Source organism: Barbus barbus (assembly GCF_936440315.1).
Source record: "Barbus barbus genome assembly, chromosome: 19".
Lineage (NCBI taxonomy): Eukaryota > Metazoa > Chordata > Actinopteri > Cypriniformes > Cyprinidae > Barbus > Barbus barbus.
In genome coordinates this window covers 1829126-1848173 of record NC_136747.1, presented here as the reverse complement: position 1 = coordinate 1848173, position 19048 = coordinate 1829126, and the positions used below count along the sequence as shown (strand labels likewise).

The 19048-nt window shown below is 38.3% G+C and overlaps 1 protein-coding gene across 1 annotated transcript; it reads right to left on the bottom strand.

Annotated features, from left to right (window-relative positions):
* Positions 1–5910: 5910 nt before the first annotated feature.
* On the bottom strand, positions 5911–16889 carry LOC306885134 (proteasome subunit beta type-7-like). Its single transcript, XM_079441484.1, has 8 exons — positions 16651–16889; positions 16444–16537; positions 16186–16283; positions 14801–14941; positions 9624–9739; positions 9428–9486; positions 8319–8470; positions 5911–6307 (listed from the first exon to the last, which is right to left on the bottom strand). The coding sequence occupies exons 1-8, from the start codon at positions 16707–16709 to the stop codon at positions 6196–6198; spliced, it is 831 nt and encodes a 276-aa protein (XP_079297610.1). The 5' UTR covers positions 16710–16889; the 3' UTR covers positions 5911–6195.
* Between the last annotated feature and the right edge of the window lie 2159 nt (positions 16890–19048).

The window sequence follows — 19048 nt, the reverse complement described above, 5'->3', positions numbered from 1 at the left end:
TGACTGGCCAATGAGAGAGCTCATAACGCATGACTGGCCAATGAGAGAGCTCATAGCGCATGACGTCACGAGGAGACATTTGATTGGCCAACCCTATTTATTTATTTATTAAAAAAAAAAAACATTTACTTATTTTAAAGGTGCTGTGTGTAGGATTGCCACCTAGTGGTTAAACTAGGTATTGTAGTTCAAATTCTAAATATTGGAGGTTTTTTTCACCTGCACCTCCTCCTCAGACTTGACACACAGGCAGGTTTATTAACGACACCAACAGAGACGAGCGCTCATGACCATGAATGAAATTAAATACGCGGTGTTTTCCTCCAACTGGCAACCCGGGTGAAGAAATACTATTGAACTATTAACCATAACAAACACACACATCCCGGGCCGGAAGTTTCAAAGGACAATAACTGACTGTAGCATTGTTTTTCAGAAAAACAAGTATGTTTACTTAGCATGTTTCTTAAGCATCTGTAAATATATTATGCTTTATTAGAGTCAAATTCCTACATACAGATCCTTTAAAGGGATGTTTGCTACAGCACAATTTTATTATGGTGTGTACTACCAATTACCAGTAATAAAGTTGAATATATGTATATATATATATATATATATATATATATATATATATGTATTGGTTCCCTTTCAAAGAAATAAAATGAGAGTTAGAATCAAAGAGCGATGGAAATGGGTGAGCTTTAGCACAAAAAGCTGATGCATATGATTCTCGTTACTTTTCTCAGCGCTGCTCCAGATGCACCAATCATAGATGTCTCTAATCGGTTTGATAAAGACGTGTAGTGAGGATTTCTGGAGCTTTGAGGACATTTAAAATATCCGAATGCAACACAGTTTCAGTTTCTCCAATAACACAACAAATGCGGCTTTCTGAGCCCCCTGGAGGAAGAACAACAGCTTCATGGAAAACTGTAGACATTTGTTTTGTTGTTTAAACTGATATATTATCATGTCATCTTTGGTTCAAAGTGCAGAGTTATATGTGATTCTTGAGAAACATGTCCAGCAATTCTAACTGCTGTTAGGTTTAAAAATTAAAATATTTTTAACTGTAAATGCTATGGGGGATTAATAATAGAATGTATTTAACACAATTAACCCTTCAATTTACTTTTATCATTATTATGTGAAATCCATGACACCTTGTCTTCTCACTGCATCTAAAACAGTGTGTCCACAGAGAAGGGTTCAATCATTCATATGCTATAAAATAGATTTAAAAAAAAAAATTAATGATGAAAAATATCATGTTTTATCAAAAACAACACTTAATAATATCTCATATCAAGCAAGGTTGTTTTTTAGTGACACATACATGTTTCATAAGGTTTCAAAGTTGTGTCCACTTTTTGTCAACACCGTCAGACATTCATTAAAATGTAATAAAATCAGGGAATATAAGGGGAAGCTGTCACTCTAAAGGACCCCCTTGGCACATTCCTCCTCTGCAGTCAGACAGTCAGGCTCTGGTCAGTTTATAGTGCAGGCCTATAATATTTCCTGGTCACAACCATGATATGACAACACCCAATGGGCGGACATAGCCATTAGGCAAAGGTAGGCGACTGCCTTGGGCCCCCAAAAGCCAAGGGCCCCCTAAAATGCGTTTCATATACGAGATGTGCATTAACCGCGGACACGTGAATGGTTGCTGTTTACGGTGTTTATTACCACGACAACCGTCTGCGTGTCCGAGTTTAACGTGCTTCTTGTGTATCCTGCTTGTAGCAAATGAAAAATTGCAAGTATAGCCAAAATCAAAGCTATTGTCTTTATCTTATGTGTAGCCTATTTGATTTTATCAGACGACAGCTCGATTATAAATTTATAAATAAATCAGGATTTTTGTGCAGATTAACATCTTGGAAGGGTTGATTATGTAGTCTTAATGGGTCGCGTTTCAGTCACTATTTCATATTCATCCCATTGTCTGACAACAGAAACAGAAAAATATGCCAATGAAAATTTTATTGAGAATTTAGCTGCGTCAAAATACGGTATGTGGCACAAAGAGGCAAGCAAATATAATAATAAATGTGCATTTTGCATGTTCAGAAGAAGTGAGCTGCCCTGTCATGCAAAAATGTTAAACGGGTTTGTGTAAGTAAATTGCTCAGTACAAAGAGAAGTGATGGGAACCTGGCATTTCTATGTTCTTTTTTTCATGTGTCTGATAGACAAGTTTTTTGAAAAACATCTGACCTTTGAAACATGTCTACTCTTCATGCTCTGTTAACTATGGTTTCAATAATAATAAACATATATTGCATAAAGCATCCATATTTGTCCATACCCATGTTGATTAGAGTATTAAAAAATATTAATTTAAGGTACATTTATAACAGTTGCGATTATTCGTAATGAGTCATGACAATAATGCAATTAAACACGATTAAATATTTGAATCGACTGACAGCCCTAAGTTAAAATGACTAAAATTAAATGTAGGCTTATGCTGGTAACTCATCTGTGGATTTTCCTCGTCAATATAGGCTATATTTTTTCACACTTTTCTCATTCTCACTAATTCAAGTTTTATATGAATGAAACTCTGAAGGGAACTGATTGTCTTCAGAAAAGTTTCGATGACATTTTCATTTTATCTGATAAAGTATCATTTATGAGCTGAGCACTGCTTTGTTTACAGCTGTTACCGGGGAAACTGCTATATTTCTGATGTTCCAAAAGCACCTCCTACTGGCAGAGAATGAATGTTCATTTTCAATAATCCAGTCTGCAGTTTTTGTGCAGAGCAATGTGAAACTCCACCCACATAAACCCGTTTTAAATAATATAATAATTCATTAAGGGTTCAATTGTGAGGTTTATCATTTTATAATTTATTTAGTTTTTTGTTAAATTTTTGTTAAATCGATTGCTATTTCGTAGTCTACAACATGAAAGAATAAAAGTCTGCTAAATGAATAAATGTAAATGTAAATGAAATGATCCCATTATAACATCTACATGAAAAATGTAGAAACACTGGACTCAACTATGGGGCACCATTGTGCAGCAGCAAGCATCACAACAAAAAAGGAACCTCAAGGTTAATCTAGGTAAATGTGTGCAAATGTATAGGGCCCCATTCCTATATTTGCCTGGGGCCCCCAATTTACTAAATCCACCCCATCTTCCAATTTCTGAGGAAATTATTTGAAATATTCAGATCATTTTATTCTCCTGAAGCAGGTTACATTAGCATCTAGCATCACCAGGAAAAAACATAATGGCGTCTAGATTAACTCTATTTGTTTTGTGAAAGAAATGCCAAATTTGTCAGATGTCACCACCATAAGATTTTGTGTTCCAATGATATATCAAAATACTTAAATGTGACTCTTCAATAAAAGCTTTATAAACAATAACATACTCACTGTTTGTTGTGTTTGTTTTAATACAGTAATTGATTGATTCAATGTATTTGATAGTTAAAAAGACCACAAATTCAGGTTTTCGTCACCACCGTCAGATGTGTCACCTCCGTCAGAGGAATATTTTGATAATATTTCATTATGATATTTTATATTTGTTGAGGAATTGTTGGTCACATGTGAAAGTGTAATCTGTCTGCTAACATGAGAATGTGTTTTTAAATGTTAAAGACATCTTGAATGCTGTTAAATTGAAATTATATTACACAGTCCAAGGTAAAAAGCACATTTTGATTAAAAAAAGAGAAAAGTTGGGAGGTTGTATCAAAGCATAGCTGAGTAGCTTTGTACATATAAGTGCATAAATGTAGTTTCATTTGTCTCAGTACAAGATTTTATTTTTTCAATTTTGCACCCTGTTTTGTCCCACTTCTCAAGAATCAGTTCTTGATTACTCTAAAAATCATGATCACATGAGATGTCAACATAGGTGGTTGACAGTGGTTCACAATTTTGAACAGTGGGACAACACACTCGTTTTTAGGTGTTTGATTGAATCCTTTATACATTAATTGTTCTTTCCCCTCATAATTGCATGCATTTAAAATATGTTTTAATGGTCAGACTTTGTCTGAACTTCATCCTCACTCCACCTGGACTTCATCCTGTTCTTCATCTGACCAGCACATATCCAACAAGTGTTATTATATACCAAAGCAAATGCAATACAACATTACTGCTTTGCAACATTGCATGTGACTTTAAAAACCCTAAAATGAAGACAATCTCTTATCTTCTACTTATAAAGACAGAAATCCCTTGAACTAACACAATCATTCGATGAAACAACAAGAAAATGCGAAGGCATACTGTAAATAAGTTAATAAATTAACAAATAAAGTTAATAACATGTATAAATTACATGGGGAAAGGGAAGTGGTGTGTGGCCAAGTATGGTGCCCCATACTGGGAATTTGTGCTCTGCATTTAACCCATCCAAGTGTACACACAGTAGTGAACACACACCCGGAGCAGTGGGCAGCCAATGCTGCGGCGCCCGGGGAGCAGTTGGGGGTTCGGTGCCTTGCTCAAGGGTCTCACCTCAGTCGTGGTATTGAGGGTGGAGAGAGTGCTGGTTATTCACTCCCCCACCTACAATCCCTGCCGGACCTGAGACTCGAACCCACAACCTTCGGGTTACAAGCCCAACTCTCTATCCATTAGGCCACGACTGCCTAAATGGACTTATTAAATGATTGAATAATATGAAATTAATTAAAAAATTTTAAATCTTTTAAATCATCTCATACAGGTTGTTGAGAGTCCTGATACTTCATTATAAAGTTTTGCAATGTTATAGTCAAGTCAAGTCACCTTTATTTATATAGCACTTTTAACAATACAGATTGGCAATCAAGAAGGCGCCGATGATGGCAGCTATTGTGCGTTGCTCTTCAGTGTTTGTACTGTTTTTGTTTGTTTGTCCTGTTTTTTTTCCATATTTTTTTCAAATATGATCAGTTTTACCAGTGATGACCTGCGGAACATTCGGCAGAACACACCACAAAATCTTTTACCGGATTTTGATTTTTCGGACGTTTTTCTGGACATTATAGTTGGCGGAGCCGTAGCTCTGGTCAAACGCTACAGGAGGCGCAGGCGGTGGGGGAAGCTATATGGAGTTTACAGAAGACTAGATAATGGTCTGAGATATCATCACTTTGCTGCAGAATTTCAACACCACTAACATCAATTCCATGTGACAATATTAAATCTAGACAATGAGTAGGTCCTGAAACGTGTTGTCTAATCCCAAAAGAGTTGAGAATGTCCATGTTTCTGTCAAACAGAGCAAATCTAGGTTATGATCATTGATCAAATCATTTACAAAAAGTGCTTTTGTAGAAAGGGACCTGATATTCAGTAAGCCAAATTTTATCAATTGTTTCTCTGTATTGTAAACATTTTTTATTTGTTGAACAATAATTAAATTGTTACTCTTAATTTGGTTTGGACGTTTTCTGTATTTTCTAGTTCAGGGACCAGACACAGTCTCTATAACGTGATATCTAGGTGAAGGAGTCTCTATGTGCTGAAAATTAACTGACTTCTGTGACGTGAGGCGGCCAGCAGACGGTCGGTTTAGCCAGTCAGTCTGCTTCCTGACCTGGGCCCCAGTTAGTCAAGTTATAATGGGTCTTGACTAATTTTAATCTTCCCACTGGTAACAGCTGTGACCACTAATTTAAAAATAATAATAGATGTAATAATATATTCACTTATAGTAGCTGGGGAAAATTGCATTAAATGGGTTAAGTATGGGTTAAGTGTTGTTTCAATTTCCTATCATGTTGAAATATGTGGCTATACATTTAAAAAAAAAAAAAAAACTATAAAACCTTTTATTGGCTAATATTCATCAATGTGAACTAGTAGTAGCCTATCATTTCCCCTGTGCATCCAACAAATGAATATTTAGCTTAGTTTAAAGAAATGTCACATTGCAAAAATTCCATTTGTAAATGTCAAATTTTATTAAATGAACTGTAAAACTACACAAATATCTTTTATCTGATATCTTTCATTCAGCATCCGTCAGGTCTCTTCAATATTTTACAGTGTTTGCAAAACAAGTTTTGAGCAGCTCAAATGCAAATGACTGAATACAGGGGAAAGGTACAAAACGTTTTTCAAACCACAAAGGAAAAAATACTCTTCTTTTCCTTAATTTCAGTTTTTAAACTACACACATCCCTCATATTTTCCAATGAGTGAAGCAAAGAATGTTCTTCATGTCTCATTCTGTGTCCATCACTTGGACAGATTCATCCACAACATCCAGTGTTAAAGGAGTCACTGTTTTTGTGAGCACAGCAGTAGTGCCAGGCTTGTATCTGTACGTACCCTCCCTGGTTTATTGGAAGAAGGAGAGAATATTTAGATGAGTCAAGATATTTTAAAACATATGCTGTAATCTCAGAAGGTTATTAAACGACCATGGCAATTTTGTATTGAACAACAATTTGTTTTGAGCTGGTTGATCAGGGGTTGATCAGCATCTGAGTATGAAAGCGCCTCCTCCTCTGGTATGTAATTAAAGCTATGATGGTGGAGTGCATAGCAAGTGTCCAGCGTTCATTTAAATAAGTAAAACAAAATCAATCAAATTACAATTCTGATGTGCACTTTTTCTCTTTAGAATTTACAGAAAATACATGCACTATTTATACAAAAATGGCATAGAATAGTGTAAAGTACACAAGTAGAGTGCTGCAGGGATGATGACTTTTTGTAGGCCAAACCCCGGAAACAAATTAGCATCTTAGCACTTCTGGTTCCATTATCCCAAAGTCAGTGGGTTTTCTAAATGTGTTTTTGTTTAAATGCAAAATTTGGTCTATGGTTAACATAAGATTTATATATTTTCAAATTATATTCTACAACACACAATGCATTAATAATACCCCTTTGTGGTTTTTAAAAAGCTTTTACTTTTCTTGAAAAAGGCGGTTGTTAACAAACGGTTAAATGGGACTACAGAGGTTGTTATATTACGCTGAACAGGAAATATTATCTACTTTAATCTGCTTTCACAGCCTCACTTCAGCCTTTTTTCTTGTTTTCAGCCAAAATATCTCAAAATTCTTAAATCAAGAATGATTTTCTAGACAAGTAAAAAATTATTGTCTTGTTGCACAATTCGTATGAATTTGTATGAATGACCTACACCTAACCCCGCCCATAAACCCACCCCTCACTGGGGTATAGACAAATCGTACAAAATCATTAGTCAAAATTAGGTGAGTTTTTTTTTTTTTTTTTTTGCGTAGAACAAGCAAAATAATCTGCCAATGGAGTAAGCAAAATAATCTTATTTCAAACAGAAAGCAAGAATATTTTGCTTACCCCATTGGCAGATTATTTCTAACAAAAACTTGTTTCAATAATTTTGACTTGTTTTTTTTTCTGAAAACAAGACAATAATTTTTACATGTCTAGAAAATTCTTCTTGATTTAAGAATCTGTACATATATTGGACAGAAAATCTAAGAAAATAATTTTTTTGCAGTGTGCGAAGAATTGAAGAGTTTATTTACAAAAACAGATAACTCTGTTTTCTCTTTTCAAAAATCATGTTTTTTATTATGTTATCATGTTTTATTGTGTTTTATTGTGCTAGTTAGCTGTATATTTTAGTTATTTTTTACCCAAATCAAAATAACCCAACTGCAGTTTCATTGAGATTAATTGGAATGCACATGATTTTTGAAAATTGTTATCTGTTTTTGCAAATGAACTCTTCAATTAGAAGTCAAAATTTCAGAGAAAATGTTTTTTTTTTAAATCTGAAAGAGTTGTTGGAGTTTAGTGATGGTGACGCTGAAGTCATACGGCCAGACCGTAGTTAATATATGCTTAGCTTTTTTCTTCTGCTGACTGAATTTAGTCTTCAAAATTAAAAGTTGTGCTTATTTATGAATATTGAACAAAACACGTAAGAATCATATTTTTTGTTGGTCGCAGAGCTTATTTTCTGCAGTAATCCAAAAGCCAATGTAAAAATATATAAATGTGACGGCAATTTGACCCTGCTTTCTGGCATGCACAGCCCTCCCCAACCCCAGGACAATGTGTATATGGAAAAAAATCTGATAGTAGTCTATGGCCTGGATTCATAGAGAGGGTTTAGGTTAAACCAGGATTAGGCAATAGGTCACTTAGGACATTTAAGTAGTTTTTACAAACGTGCCTTAGAAAAAAAAAAACATTACTGGTGTGAATCTTGAGACAAAACAAAGGCATTGACATATTTTAAGATCAGTCAATGCAAGTTTCTTTCAGTTGAAACAGTTCAGATTTACATTTTAGTGTGGGATTACGTTTAAACCTTGTCTGTGAAACCGGGGGTATATATCTCACCTCATTGACTTCTGAACAGGCTGGGCATATCCTCTCAGATAGTCCACAGTTTTGTCTGTGATCACACACAGGTCTACATTGCTGCCGGAGCCCAGATCACAGAAGATGCCTGCGGTGATGGCATCTCTCACCAGCTGCTTGGCTTCCTCCAGCTTTTCATTCCCAAGGATTTATTTAGAAGTGGGTTTGGAAAGAACAAATATACAACATGAGTTTTAGAAGTGGGATTACAAAAAGCACATTCAGGGCAAAAATTCATTCAAAGAATAATTATTTGTTTTGTTTTGTTTTGTTTTGTTTTGTTTTGTTTTGTTTTGTTTTGTTTTGTTTTGTTTTGTTTTGTTTTGTTTTGCTTTGTTTTAATCGATTGATTGATTGATTGATTGAATATTTATTTATTTATTTTTGCAGAATATAATAGAAAACAGGAATAATATACATATGTGTGTATGTATATATGTATATTTTTTCCCCATATATATAAACTAAAATTATATATATATGTAAATTAATAGGAAAATACCAACCAAGGCCACTAAAAATAGAAAGTGATTACAGTGTCAGAAAGTTTGCAGTATTATAGAAAGTATCAGAAAGTTTGCAGTATCATAGTATTTGCTATTACAGTACATTCTGTCATATTCGCATTTCATAATTCGCTTACAGACACACAGTGTCAGGTTACTGAATACAACTGGCCATGTGCCATGTGACTCGTCACGCTGTGGCAAGATTAAATATATAGTGCAAATGAGTTTTTAAAGCCACAGTATGGCCGAGGGGAAGTTTTCATTGAACAACAAATAGTCTGTTCCTTACACAAAGCTGACTTCAATACTGCACACAGGTCATATAGATTACTTTTAGGATACTTTATGCTGATTTTTTGTAATTTTTGAGCTTAAACGGCTCCACTGTCATTATATGCAATCATTGTGAACATTATTCAAAATCTCTTTTTCTGTGTTCCATGCAGAACAATTAAAACATTTGTTTATGTGATATCAGTCCACATATCCCCTTGATTACAACTAACAACAAATATGCAATACTATGTGTGAAAATATTAATAAGAATTATTAACAATAATTAATAAACAGTTGTCTGACCTCCATGTTTGGCTTGTAACGATCCTCAAATACAGAAATGGCAGAAGCTGCTCCAGACCCTGAAATATATGTTTTTGCTAAATAAGGGCAGGTGGTGTTTTTTATTTTTTTATTATTTTTTAAAAGATTTTTTAATCTAGCATTTTGCAAGATTGTGTTCATTCAAAGACAGGAGGTAAGGAAAAAGTGACTGTACCCATGGTAAGGAAAGGTAGCTTATCATAGGAACCATGAGGGTAGATGCTATAGAGCTGTGGGCCGTTAACATCCACACCTCCCACAATTAGAGAAGAACCAATGTGCCCCTGATACCTGCAACAATGGGAAACAATCAGTCCAAGTCCTAAGACTATTCTGAAGTAGTCCTTCAAGATAAGCAAATATGTGACCCTGGACCACAAAACCAGTCATAGGGTCAATTTTTGAAACTTTCCATTGATGTATGGTTTGTTAGGATAGGACAATATTTGTCTGAGATACAACTATTAGAAAATCTGGAATCTGAGGGTGCAAAAAAATCTAAATATTGAGAAAATCTCCTTTAAAGTTGTTCAAATGAAGTTCTTAGCAATGCATGTTACTAATCAGAAATGAAGTTTTGATATATTTACAAAATATCTTCATGGAACATGATCTTTACCAACGATATCTCACGACCAATTCGTATGTATTTTACGAGGTGGCTACCTCACTTGTATGATTTTGTACGATTTGTCTATACCTGTCACGAATCCTGACCATGTACTTCCGTTCACTAGCCACCAGAGGTCACTCGTTCACCACACGGACTCATACACAGCTGTTCACAATGATCACGCCCACACCTGAGAACCATCTCGCAATCACCATCACCCAAACACACACTATATAAGCCATGGACTTCCTCAGCATCGAGGCCGAGTATTGTTAGCGTTTATCACTAACCCAGCGATAGCAACTTTACAGAGCCATTGTTCTAGTCTTAGTCTTAGTCTTGCCTTGTTTTCCTGCCGTGTCTGACCCTGCCCGTGTTTACTGGATTTACCCCTTTGCCTTGCCGTTTGGACTGTGTTCGCTCCCCGTTTGGATTATTGCTCTCGTCTCTGAATTATCTCTCTGCCTTGCCCCTTTGGATACTGTTCTTTGATCGCCAACCCACGCTTGCTCCACGGACTGCTTTGTCTTGCCCTTGCCATACCTGTTTGCCACTATCTGACCCTGCCTGTTTACTGACCATATTTTAGAATAAAGCTTTGCATATGGATCCGCACTTCTCACGTCTCGTCAGCCCCGTAACAGAATACTCGGCCACACAAGGATCCAGCGGCTTTTCAAGAGGACATTGGCCAGGTATGGAGTCTGTATGGATGCTATTAACCCTCCAGCAGGGCTCGCGACCGCTCGAGGTTTATGTACAGGAGTACTTAGACCTCGCCTATTTTTCTGATCTGCCGGACTATGCACTCATAGATTTTTTTTTGTGAGGGCATTAATCAGCCGCTCCGGTCAAAGTTAATCCGCGAGGGTCCCCGTTCATCTCTCAGTCAATTTATGGACTATGCTTTGCTGTGTGTGGGCTCTTCTTTTACTGTGGGTGGCGCAGAGGAACGCGACACCGCACTCACTCACAAAATGGCGGCAGCAACAGCACCCCTTCACGCCTCCGCTGTCAAGCCAGAGTCTGCTGACGCCTCCGCTGTCAAGCCAGAGTCTGCTGACGCCTCCGCTGTCAAGCCAGAGTCTGCTGACGCCTCCGCTGTCAAGCCAGAGTCTGCTGACGCCTCCGCTGTCAAGCCAGAGTCTGCTCACGCCTCCGCTGTCAAGCCAGAGTCTGCTCACGCCTCCGCTGTCAAGCCAGAGTCTGCTCACGCCTCCGCTGTCAAGCCAGAGTCTGCTCACGCCTCCGCCGAATTGCCAGAGTCTGTCACACCCAAGGATTTAAGGTCAGTCCTTCGAGTTCCCTGTCTGGTTTCCAGCATAAGGGATCCACCACTGATATCGGTGCGAGCAGCTGGCATTCCCAGGGCCTCAACCCTGGCTGTTACAGAGACTGTTCCCCTGACCTTAGTGCTTCCCGTTATGGCGGTTGCCATTTTGAGTGTGTGGGCTGCACACTGTGCTCCTGAGGCCTCTCCTGTCCACTAGTCTGCTCCAGTGCCTCCAGAGGTGGCGGCTTCCGCTGAAGAACCTCCCGAAGTGGTGGCACCTACTCCTGAACTCACGGTCTGCCCTGTCACGGCCACGGAGGCCGTCCCTGAACTCACGGCCTGCCCTGTCACGGCCACGGAGGCCGTCCCTGAACTCACTGTCTACCCTGTCACGGCCACGGAGGCCGCCCCTGAACTCACGGTCTGCCCTGTTACGGCCACGGAGGCCGTTCCTGAGCTCACGGTCTGCCCTGTCACGGCCACGGAGGCCGTTCCTGCCCTCACGGTCTGCCCTGTCACGGCCACGGAGGCCGTTCCCGAACTCCCTGTTTACCCTGTCACGGCCACGGAGGCCGTTCCTGAACTCCCTGTCTGCCCTGTCACGGCCATGGAGGCCGTTCCTGAGCTCACGCCCTGTCCTGTCACGGCTAAAGAGGCCGTCTGTGAGCTCACGCCCTGTCCTGTCACGGCTAAAGAGGCCGTCTGTGAGCTCTCGCCCTGTCCTGTCACGGCTAAAGAGGCCGTCTGTGAGCTCTCGCCCTGTCCTGTCACGGCTAAAGAGGCCGTCTGTGAACCCTCGCCCTGTCCTGTCACGGCTAAAAACACCGTCTATGAATCCTCGTCCTGCCCTGCCACGCCCTCTGTGATCATGAATGCTCTCCCTGTATTGTCTGTCTCTGCTCTCCCTGTGTTGTCTGTCTCTGTTTACCCCAGATCTCAGACTCTACCATGGTTTCCTGCCCAGTCTGCTTCCTGTCGAGGGTTTTCTGCTCAGGTCTGGTGGTCCTCTGCCCCGCCGTGGTGGTCTTCTGCTCGGGTCTGGTGGTTGTCTGCCCCGCCGTGGTGGTCTTCTGCTCGGGTTTGGTGGTCTTCTGCTCGGGTCTGGTGGTCGTCTGCCCCGCCATGGTGGTCTTCTGCTCGGGTCTGGTGGTTGTCTGCTCCGCCGTGGTGGTCTTCTACTCCGGTCTGGTGGTCATCTACTCCGACCTGGTGGGCTCCTGGTCCGTCTGCTCCGCCCTGGTGGGCTCTTGCTCTGTCCTGGTCTCCGGTTCCGCCTGGGTGTCCTGCTCTGCCGGTTCTGCCTCAGTCTTCCCACTTCCTCACGGACCTGGCCCTCCGTCCCTCCCCCTGTTCCGCCTCCTCTCCACCGCCCTCCTGGACTATATAGGAGCGTCTGGAAGCCGCTCCTTGGGGGGGGGGCTATGTCACGAATCCTGACCATGCACTTCCGTTCACTAGCCACCAGAGGTCACTCGTTCACCACACGGACTCATACACAGCTGTTCACAATGATCACGCCCACACCTGAGAACCATCTCGCAATCACCATCACCCAAACACACACTATATAAGCCATGGACTTCCTCAGCATCGAGGCCGAGTATTGTTAGCGTTTATCACTAACCCAGCGATAGCAACTTTACAGAGCCATTGTTCTAGTCTTAGTCTTGCCTTGTTTTCCTGCCGTGTCTGACCCTGCCCGTGTTTACTGGATTTACCCCTTTGCCTTGCCGTTTGGACTGTGTTCGCTCCCCGTTTGGATTATTGCTCTCGTCTCTGGATTATCTCTCTGCCTTGCCCCTTTGGATACTGTTCTTTGATCGCCGACCCACGCTTGCTCCACGGACTGCTTTGTCTTGCCCTTGCCACACCTGTTTGCCACTATCTGACCCTGCCTGTTTACTGACCATATTTTAGAATAAAGCTTTGCATATGGATCCGCACGTCTCACGTCTCGTCAGCCCCGTAACAATACCCCAGTGAGGGGTGGGTTTAGGGGTAGGGCTAGGTGTAGGTCATTCATACAAATTCATATGAATTGTGCAACTTGTAAAATATGTACGATTTGGCAAAAATTCTATGAATTTGTACGAGTGAGATCTAGCCACCTTATAAAATATGTTTCCCGCATTTTATATTGCTGTTCGACAATGTTTTTGTTTTTTTTGCTTTGCCCCAAAATGCAAGATAAGTTTTCGGATGGAAGATGCTCGTTTTATCGCTTTCCTACTGTAGAGACTCTGGGTTCATACCATAAGGTAAACTCATATGATTATTCCATGTAAACACCACATTTACCGGGTTTACGTGGTTAAAGTGAAACTTTAATAATGCATAGTGTTTAAAGCCACATTAAAATTAACTGTTTGCGGCCACATGAAGCTTTTAGAAAGCATATAGATTGTAGAAGTAAGGATAAAATAACATTTTGTGTACCCACCCTAAAAAAATTATAGCTGAAATGTGGTACTTTATTCACTAAAATGAGTTTAACTTAACATATCCAAAACTCACTCACTCTGCTGTTATTTAATAGATTAAATGCACTAGAATTGTATTGAATAGTACGTGGGGATACGTTTTTAATTAAAATATTCATATTAATCAAGGATTTATTGACTTTTAATTCACCGTATTTCGAAATGTACAGAAATACGTGCTTTCAAATGTCCTTTAGTTATGATTATTTAATTTATTCATGTTTACTATTTATTACTAATGTCTCATTTCAGTTTTAGTTAGGCTCTAGTTTTGTATTTATTCCGGTTTATATGAAAAGGTTCATGTATTTCCAACGATATCGTCGACTTGATTGCACAGATACTATTTAAACTGAACTGAGCTGGACGATGATATCACTGAATTCAATAATGAAATGCCTTTAGCTGAAAATTGAGTGTGTAATCTTGTCATTTTCCGTTATTGATACACTATTTTCCTACTTTGATATTGGAAAGTTGCTTTGACACAATCTGTATTGTTAAAAGCGCTATATTAATAAAGGTGACTTGACTTGACATGTAGCGTGGATTAAAATTCATATATAGAGTAAATACTTTTCACTGAACATGTTAAAAATAAGTTTGAGAAAGTTGTCGAAAGCACCATGGTGCTGAGCTCGTTTATAGCCTAAGTTTAGCTTTTAAGTTCTGGCGCTTTTATTTAGGCATCAAAGTTAAGTTATATTATTTTGCGAAGATGATCTTGATGGACAAAACGTGTAAATTTCATGATAATCCAAAAGCTATGGAAAAATCCTGTTGGCTTTTTGTTGAGGGAACCAGTGCGATGCTGATCCGCCTACAAAGTGACGTCATCCCTCACTCTATTGCTACAAATATACCCGTGCTACTTATATGACTGGTTTTGTGCTCCGGGGTCACATAGAAAGCAATAATTTAAAGACAGAATGATGTATCAACCATTCAGTCAAATGAATTGAACTAAATGGCAAGCACTCTTTCACCTAAACAGCATCTGTTTGAGCTGCCGGGTCACCATGGCAACGAGAGGAGGCCGTCCTGTGCTGAGTGAATGCAGTTCTACGTTTGATGACATCATCTGGGTCGTGAAATCTGCATCTGCCGCAACACCTGCGCCGCAGCAACTTCAGTGGAGAGAGGACAAAATAACAGGCAATGTAAAGACAGCTTTAGACAAAGACTTGAGCCTAGACTGCATCCTCCATACATCGCCTTTGCAGGCTGCATACATCAAGCCTGGTTTATTTCAGTTAACTGAGCATTGCATTTGCGAGTCATAAGAATATTACAACAATTTACGCTTAACTAAGAATAATGGTCAAATTTATAATTGTTAATATTCTAAAATAAGATGACGTATGCAGCCTACAAATGTGACCTCCGGAGAATGCAGCCTTCCATCTGAGAAACGGCTTGAACTCTAATGATGAGCAACCAACCCTGATAGCAAGCAACCATTGAATCAATGTTGATTCAATGGTTGCTTGCACCCGCAATTTCAACAACCCACTATTTTTGTGATCGGCGTTTGCTTTAGTTGGGCTCTTGACTCTTTGTACTTTAATGTTTTCATTGTCTCTTGTAACGATGTGCTAAAATGCATTTGTTGAGGCAATGAAAATTAAAATCCATTGGGATCAGATGATGGTGACTGGTAATCATTGTGAGGTTACTTAAATTAATTGCTCAGGGTGTTGTTATTTAATGTGTGATACTACAGTGTGAGATTAAAGCAGTGGTACGGCTATCATCCTTTTATGAATAAACAGAAAATACTAAAAAAATTACTCGTTAAATTGCTGAATCAGCTAGACATCAAGAATCAGTGTATGAAACTCAACATGGTGGCAATCAACAAAATAATATTTTATGCTGAAATGCATGCTGCATATCAACATAGTACAAAACTCATTCATGACTCGCAGCATGCATTGCAGTTGATCTGTTTATCTGAATTAGTTTGATGATTGTCACCATTTTTGCTACAGTATCTACGCATTTGTGAAACTTTTCAATATAATTTCCCAACTTTATCACAGCTTGACACCCATCACAAAAACGTATCAACTCCAACTTAACTTTAAAACATCTTTTTCTTTACTAATGCATAACTGTTTATATTGAAACACTATTGCAAGCACTGAAATAAACATAACACAATGAAAAGCAAGAGTCAAGAGCCCAACTAAAGCAAACACTGATTACAAAAACGGTGCTTTGTTGAAATTTCAACATTTTTTCAACTTTAATTGCGGGTGCAAAAGTGATATTAATGCCATTAACATTGACAAATTAACTAATTTTTTTTTTTACACTGATTCAGTGGTTTTCACCTGCTCTCTTGCTATCTGGGAAGGAACTGACTTACTAGATTTTGGGAGCTATGTAATGGATTTTCATGCAGTTTTTATCAGCTACGACCATATCATCCGTGGCTCTGGTGTCTGCACCTAAAATCACTCCATCCTATATATATATAAAAAAAAAAAACATTTTATTTTTATTTCTTTCAATTAAATATTATACACCATTTTATTAATTTAATATTACAATGTTTATTTAAAATCAATCGATAAACTTAGTTAAATATTTAATCGGTAATAAATGGTGCTTTGAGAATACAGACTTTGAACATCAGGCCAGCGATGGTGGTGCCAGTCTTCCTGGCGTTTGGCGCACTGTAACCTTTCTCTGACAAGTTTGCTTCAAGAACAGCGTTTCTGTGAAAGCATCACAAACATAACAGCATGCATATTAGTAGGCTACTTAGCAATCATTGTAAATGGTATTTTATGTCTTGATCACGTTGTCATTCCCTAACGATGTCTCTCACCTGCGCGTGTTCTCAAAAGAGAATCCTCCGGTCGGTGTCTTTGCCGATATGTTTAACATCTTTCACCTGCACTGTAGGTTATGATATCTAAAGTTATAGCTCTGACAATCAGTCTGGAGTAAAGCGCTTTCTAAATACCGCTTTTGGACGTTTACTCTCCTCGTTTTACACAAAGAGTCGGTGCGTCAGCGCTTTTAATGCCCAAAACTGCAGAAGATCCTTCTTTCACTTTCACTTCTGACACATGATCGCTTCTCGGTCATTCAGTCGAACGAATCGGTTACTAGACGGTTGAGGGTTATTTGTTAGTGCGTGAAAATAGGTCTAATTTATTATACGCTTTAAAAGTGTTTTTGTGTGTGTGTTTGTGTGCGTGTAAAAAAAAGTGTAATTTGACTAAATTAACCTTTGGTTACTCCTGTAAATTTTACAAATACACTGTATGGGCCAAAATTATAGATTTTTATTTTATGCCAAAAATCATTAGGATATTAAATAAAGATCATGTTCCATGAATATATTTTGTAAATTCCCTATCATAAATATCAAATCTTCATTTTTGATTAGTAATATGCATTGCTAAGGACTTAATTTGGACAACTTTAAAGGTGATTTTCTCAATATTTTTTTTTTTTTATTATTTTTTTTTTTTTGCACCCTCAGATTCCAGATTTTCACATAGGCCTAGTATCTCAGCCAAACATTGTCCGATCCTAACCCATACATCAGTGGAAATCTTATTTATTCACACACACACACACACACACACACACACATATATATATATATATATATATATATATATATATATATATATATATAATATTATTATTATTTTAATACAATACAAATTCAGATCTTTAATTTTGTTGGGCATATTGCAAAAATTTAATATAAAAAATAATGAATTTATTTACGATATAACGTAACAGAATGCAAAATAAATCACTAGGCTTGTTTGAGATGAGCGAAATCTGAGCAGAACCGATCACCGGTGATCACGCGAGATGCATGAAAAAGATGTTAGAAAAGTGTCCGAGTTGCTCTGATGTCATGCTGACGCGTGCCAAAAAAGACTCTCGCGATGGCGTGGCGTCTATGTCCTGATGCAGTGCCACATGAGTTCTCATGCTTTTTAGAGGTCTTTCTTTTCCAATCTCATGTCACTCAATGGATCTTTGTAAAACATTTGTTGGATAACGGTGTCTTTCGTCATCTAAGTCAAAAGCAATACGAAAATTAGAGTTTTGTTTCAGATGGAGTCTATAGGCTTGTTTGAGATGCGCCTTGCCTCTCCTGTAATTTAAGGTGCGTTCGACTTGAAGCACGGCTACAGACGGTGGTCAGCGAGAGTAGCCGCTTGCAGTCAGGGGCGGAGCTGAAAACGGAGTCGTCAAGTCGGACACTTCGGGGCTCTCGTAGTTTGCTGCATCTACCTCCGTCATGGCAGATCAGGTGGCGTTTGCTTGCTTTATTGCAGACGAACTGGAAGCTATAGAAATGCTGTTATTGTTGTATGAAATTGAGCACAATGAGCAACAAAAGTGAGTAAAGGTTCAATGTAATGTGTTGTTTTTATATATCCAAAAGGACATGGGACCATACCCAACACCAGTGTGACTCGTTATTTCTAATACTAACCAATCAATGCAATTACACTTAACAATTTTCATTAGAAGTGATTCTTTTTTTATTACTATGTTGGTTTATGTTTAATAAACCTTTAAGATGTATGTAATATTTTGAAAGGGTGTCATCACGACAGAAACAAGTTTTAAGTAAATAAACAGAACATATTGAAAATTTGACTTGTGCAGTATGATTCATTATGTGTGTTTTTGCTATACTGTAACTTAATAAAAATAATCTATGAAGATAATAATTGTATGTACTAAATGTGGTTTTCATTACAGATAAAAGAATTAGGATGTTACATATTTGTTTACTTATTTGACTATTTCTCCAGTTAGGTAAGCACATTTTAGTAAGACAAAACACCATGAACATTCATACGTGAACACCATGAACAGGCCTACGGATAAGCCCAATTTATTTGCCTTTCTATTATGATTTATACCAGCTTATGAAAGTGATCTGAATGTTGTATTACGTTGACATCCAGCCAGAGTTGTTGGCAGTAATCACATGCAAGTGAAGATGGATGAACCCAGCAACTAGACCATTAGTATCAATCAGAATCCATGATGACCACATTATATTAAAAGTCTGTAAGATTGACATTTGATTTATTCCATAAAAAATTATTATCTAAATAGGTTATGCAGCTTAATACTGTAAAGGGTCTGTATGAAAAAGGTCCAAAATAAACCTATGCACAAAACCTATATAAACGAATTAACAAAAAAGTGATTGCAGTAAAAATAATTGTAATCTTTTA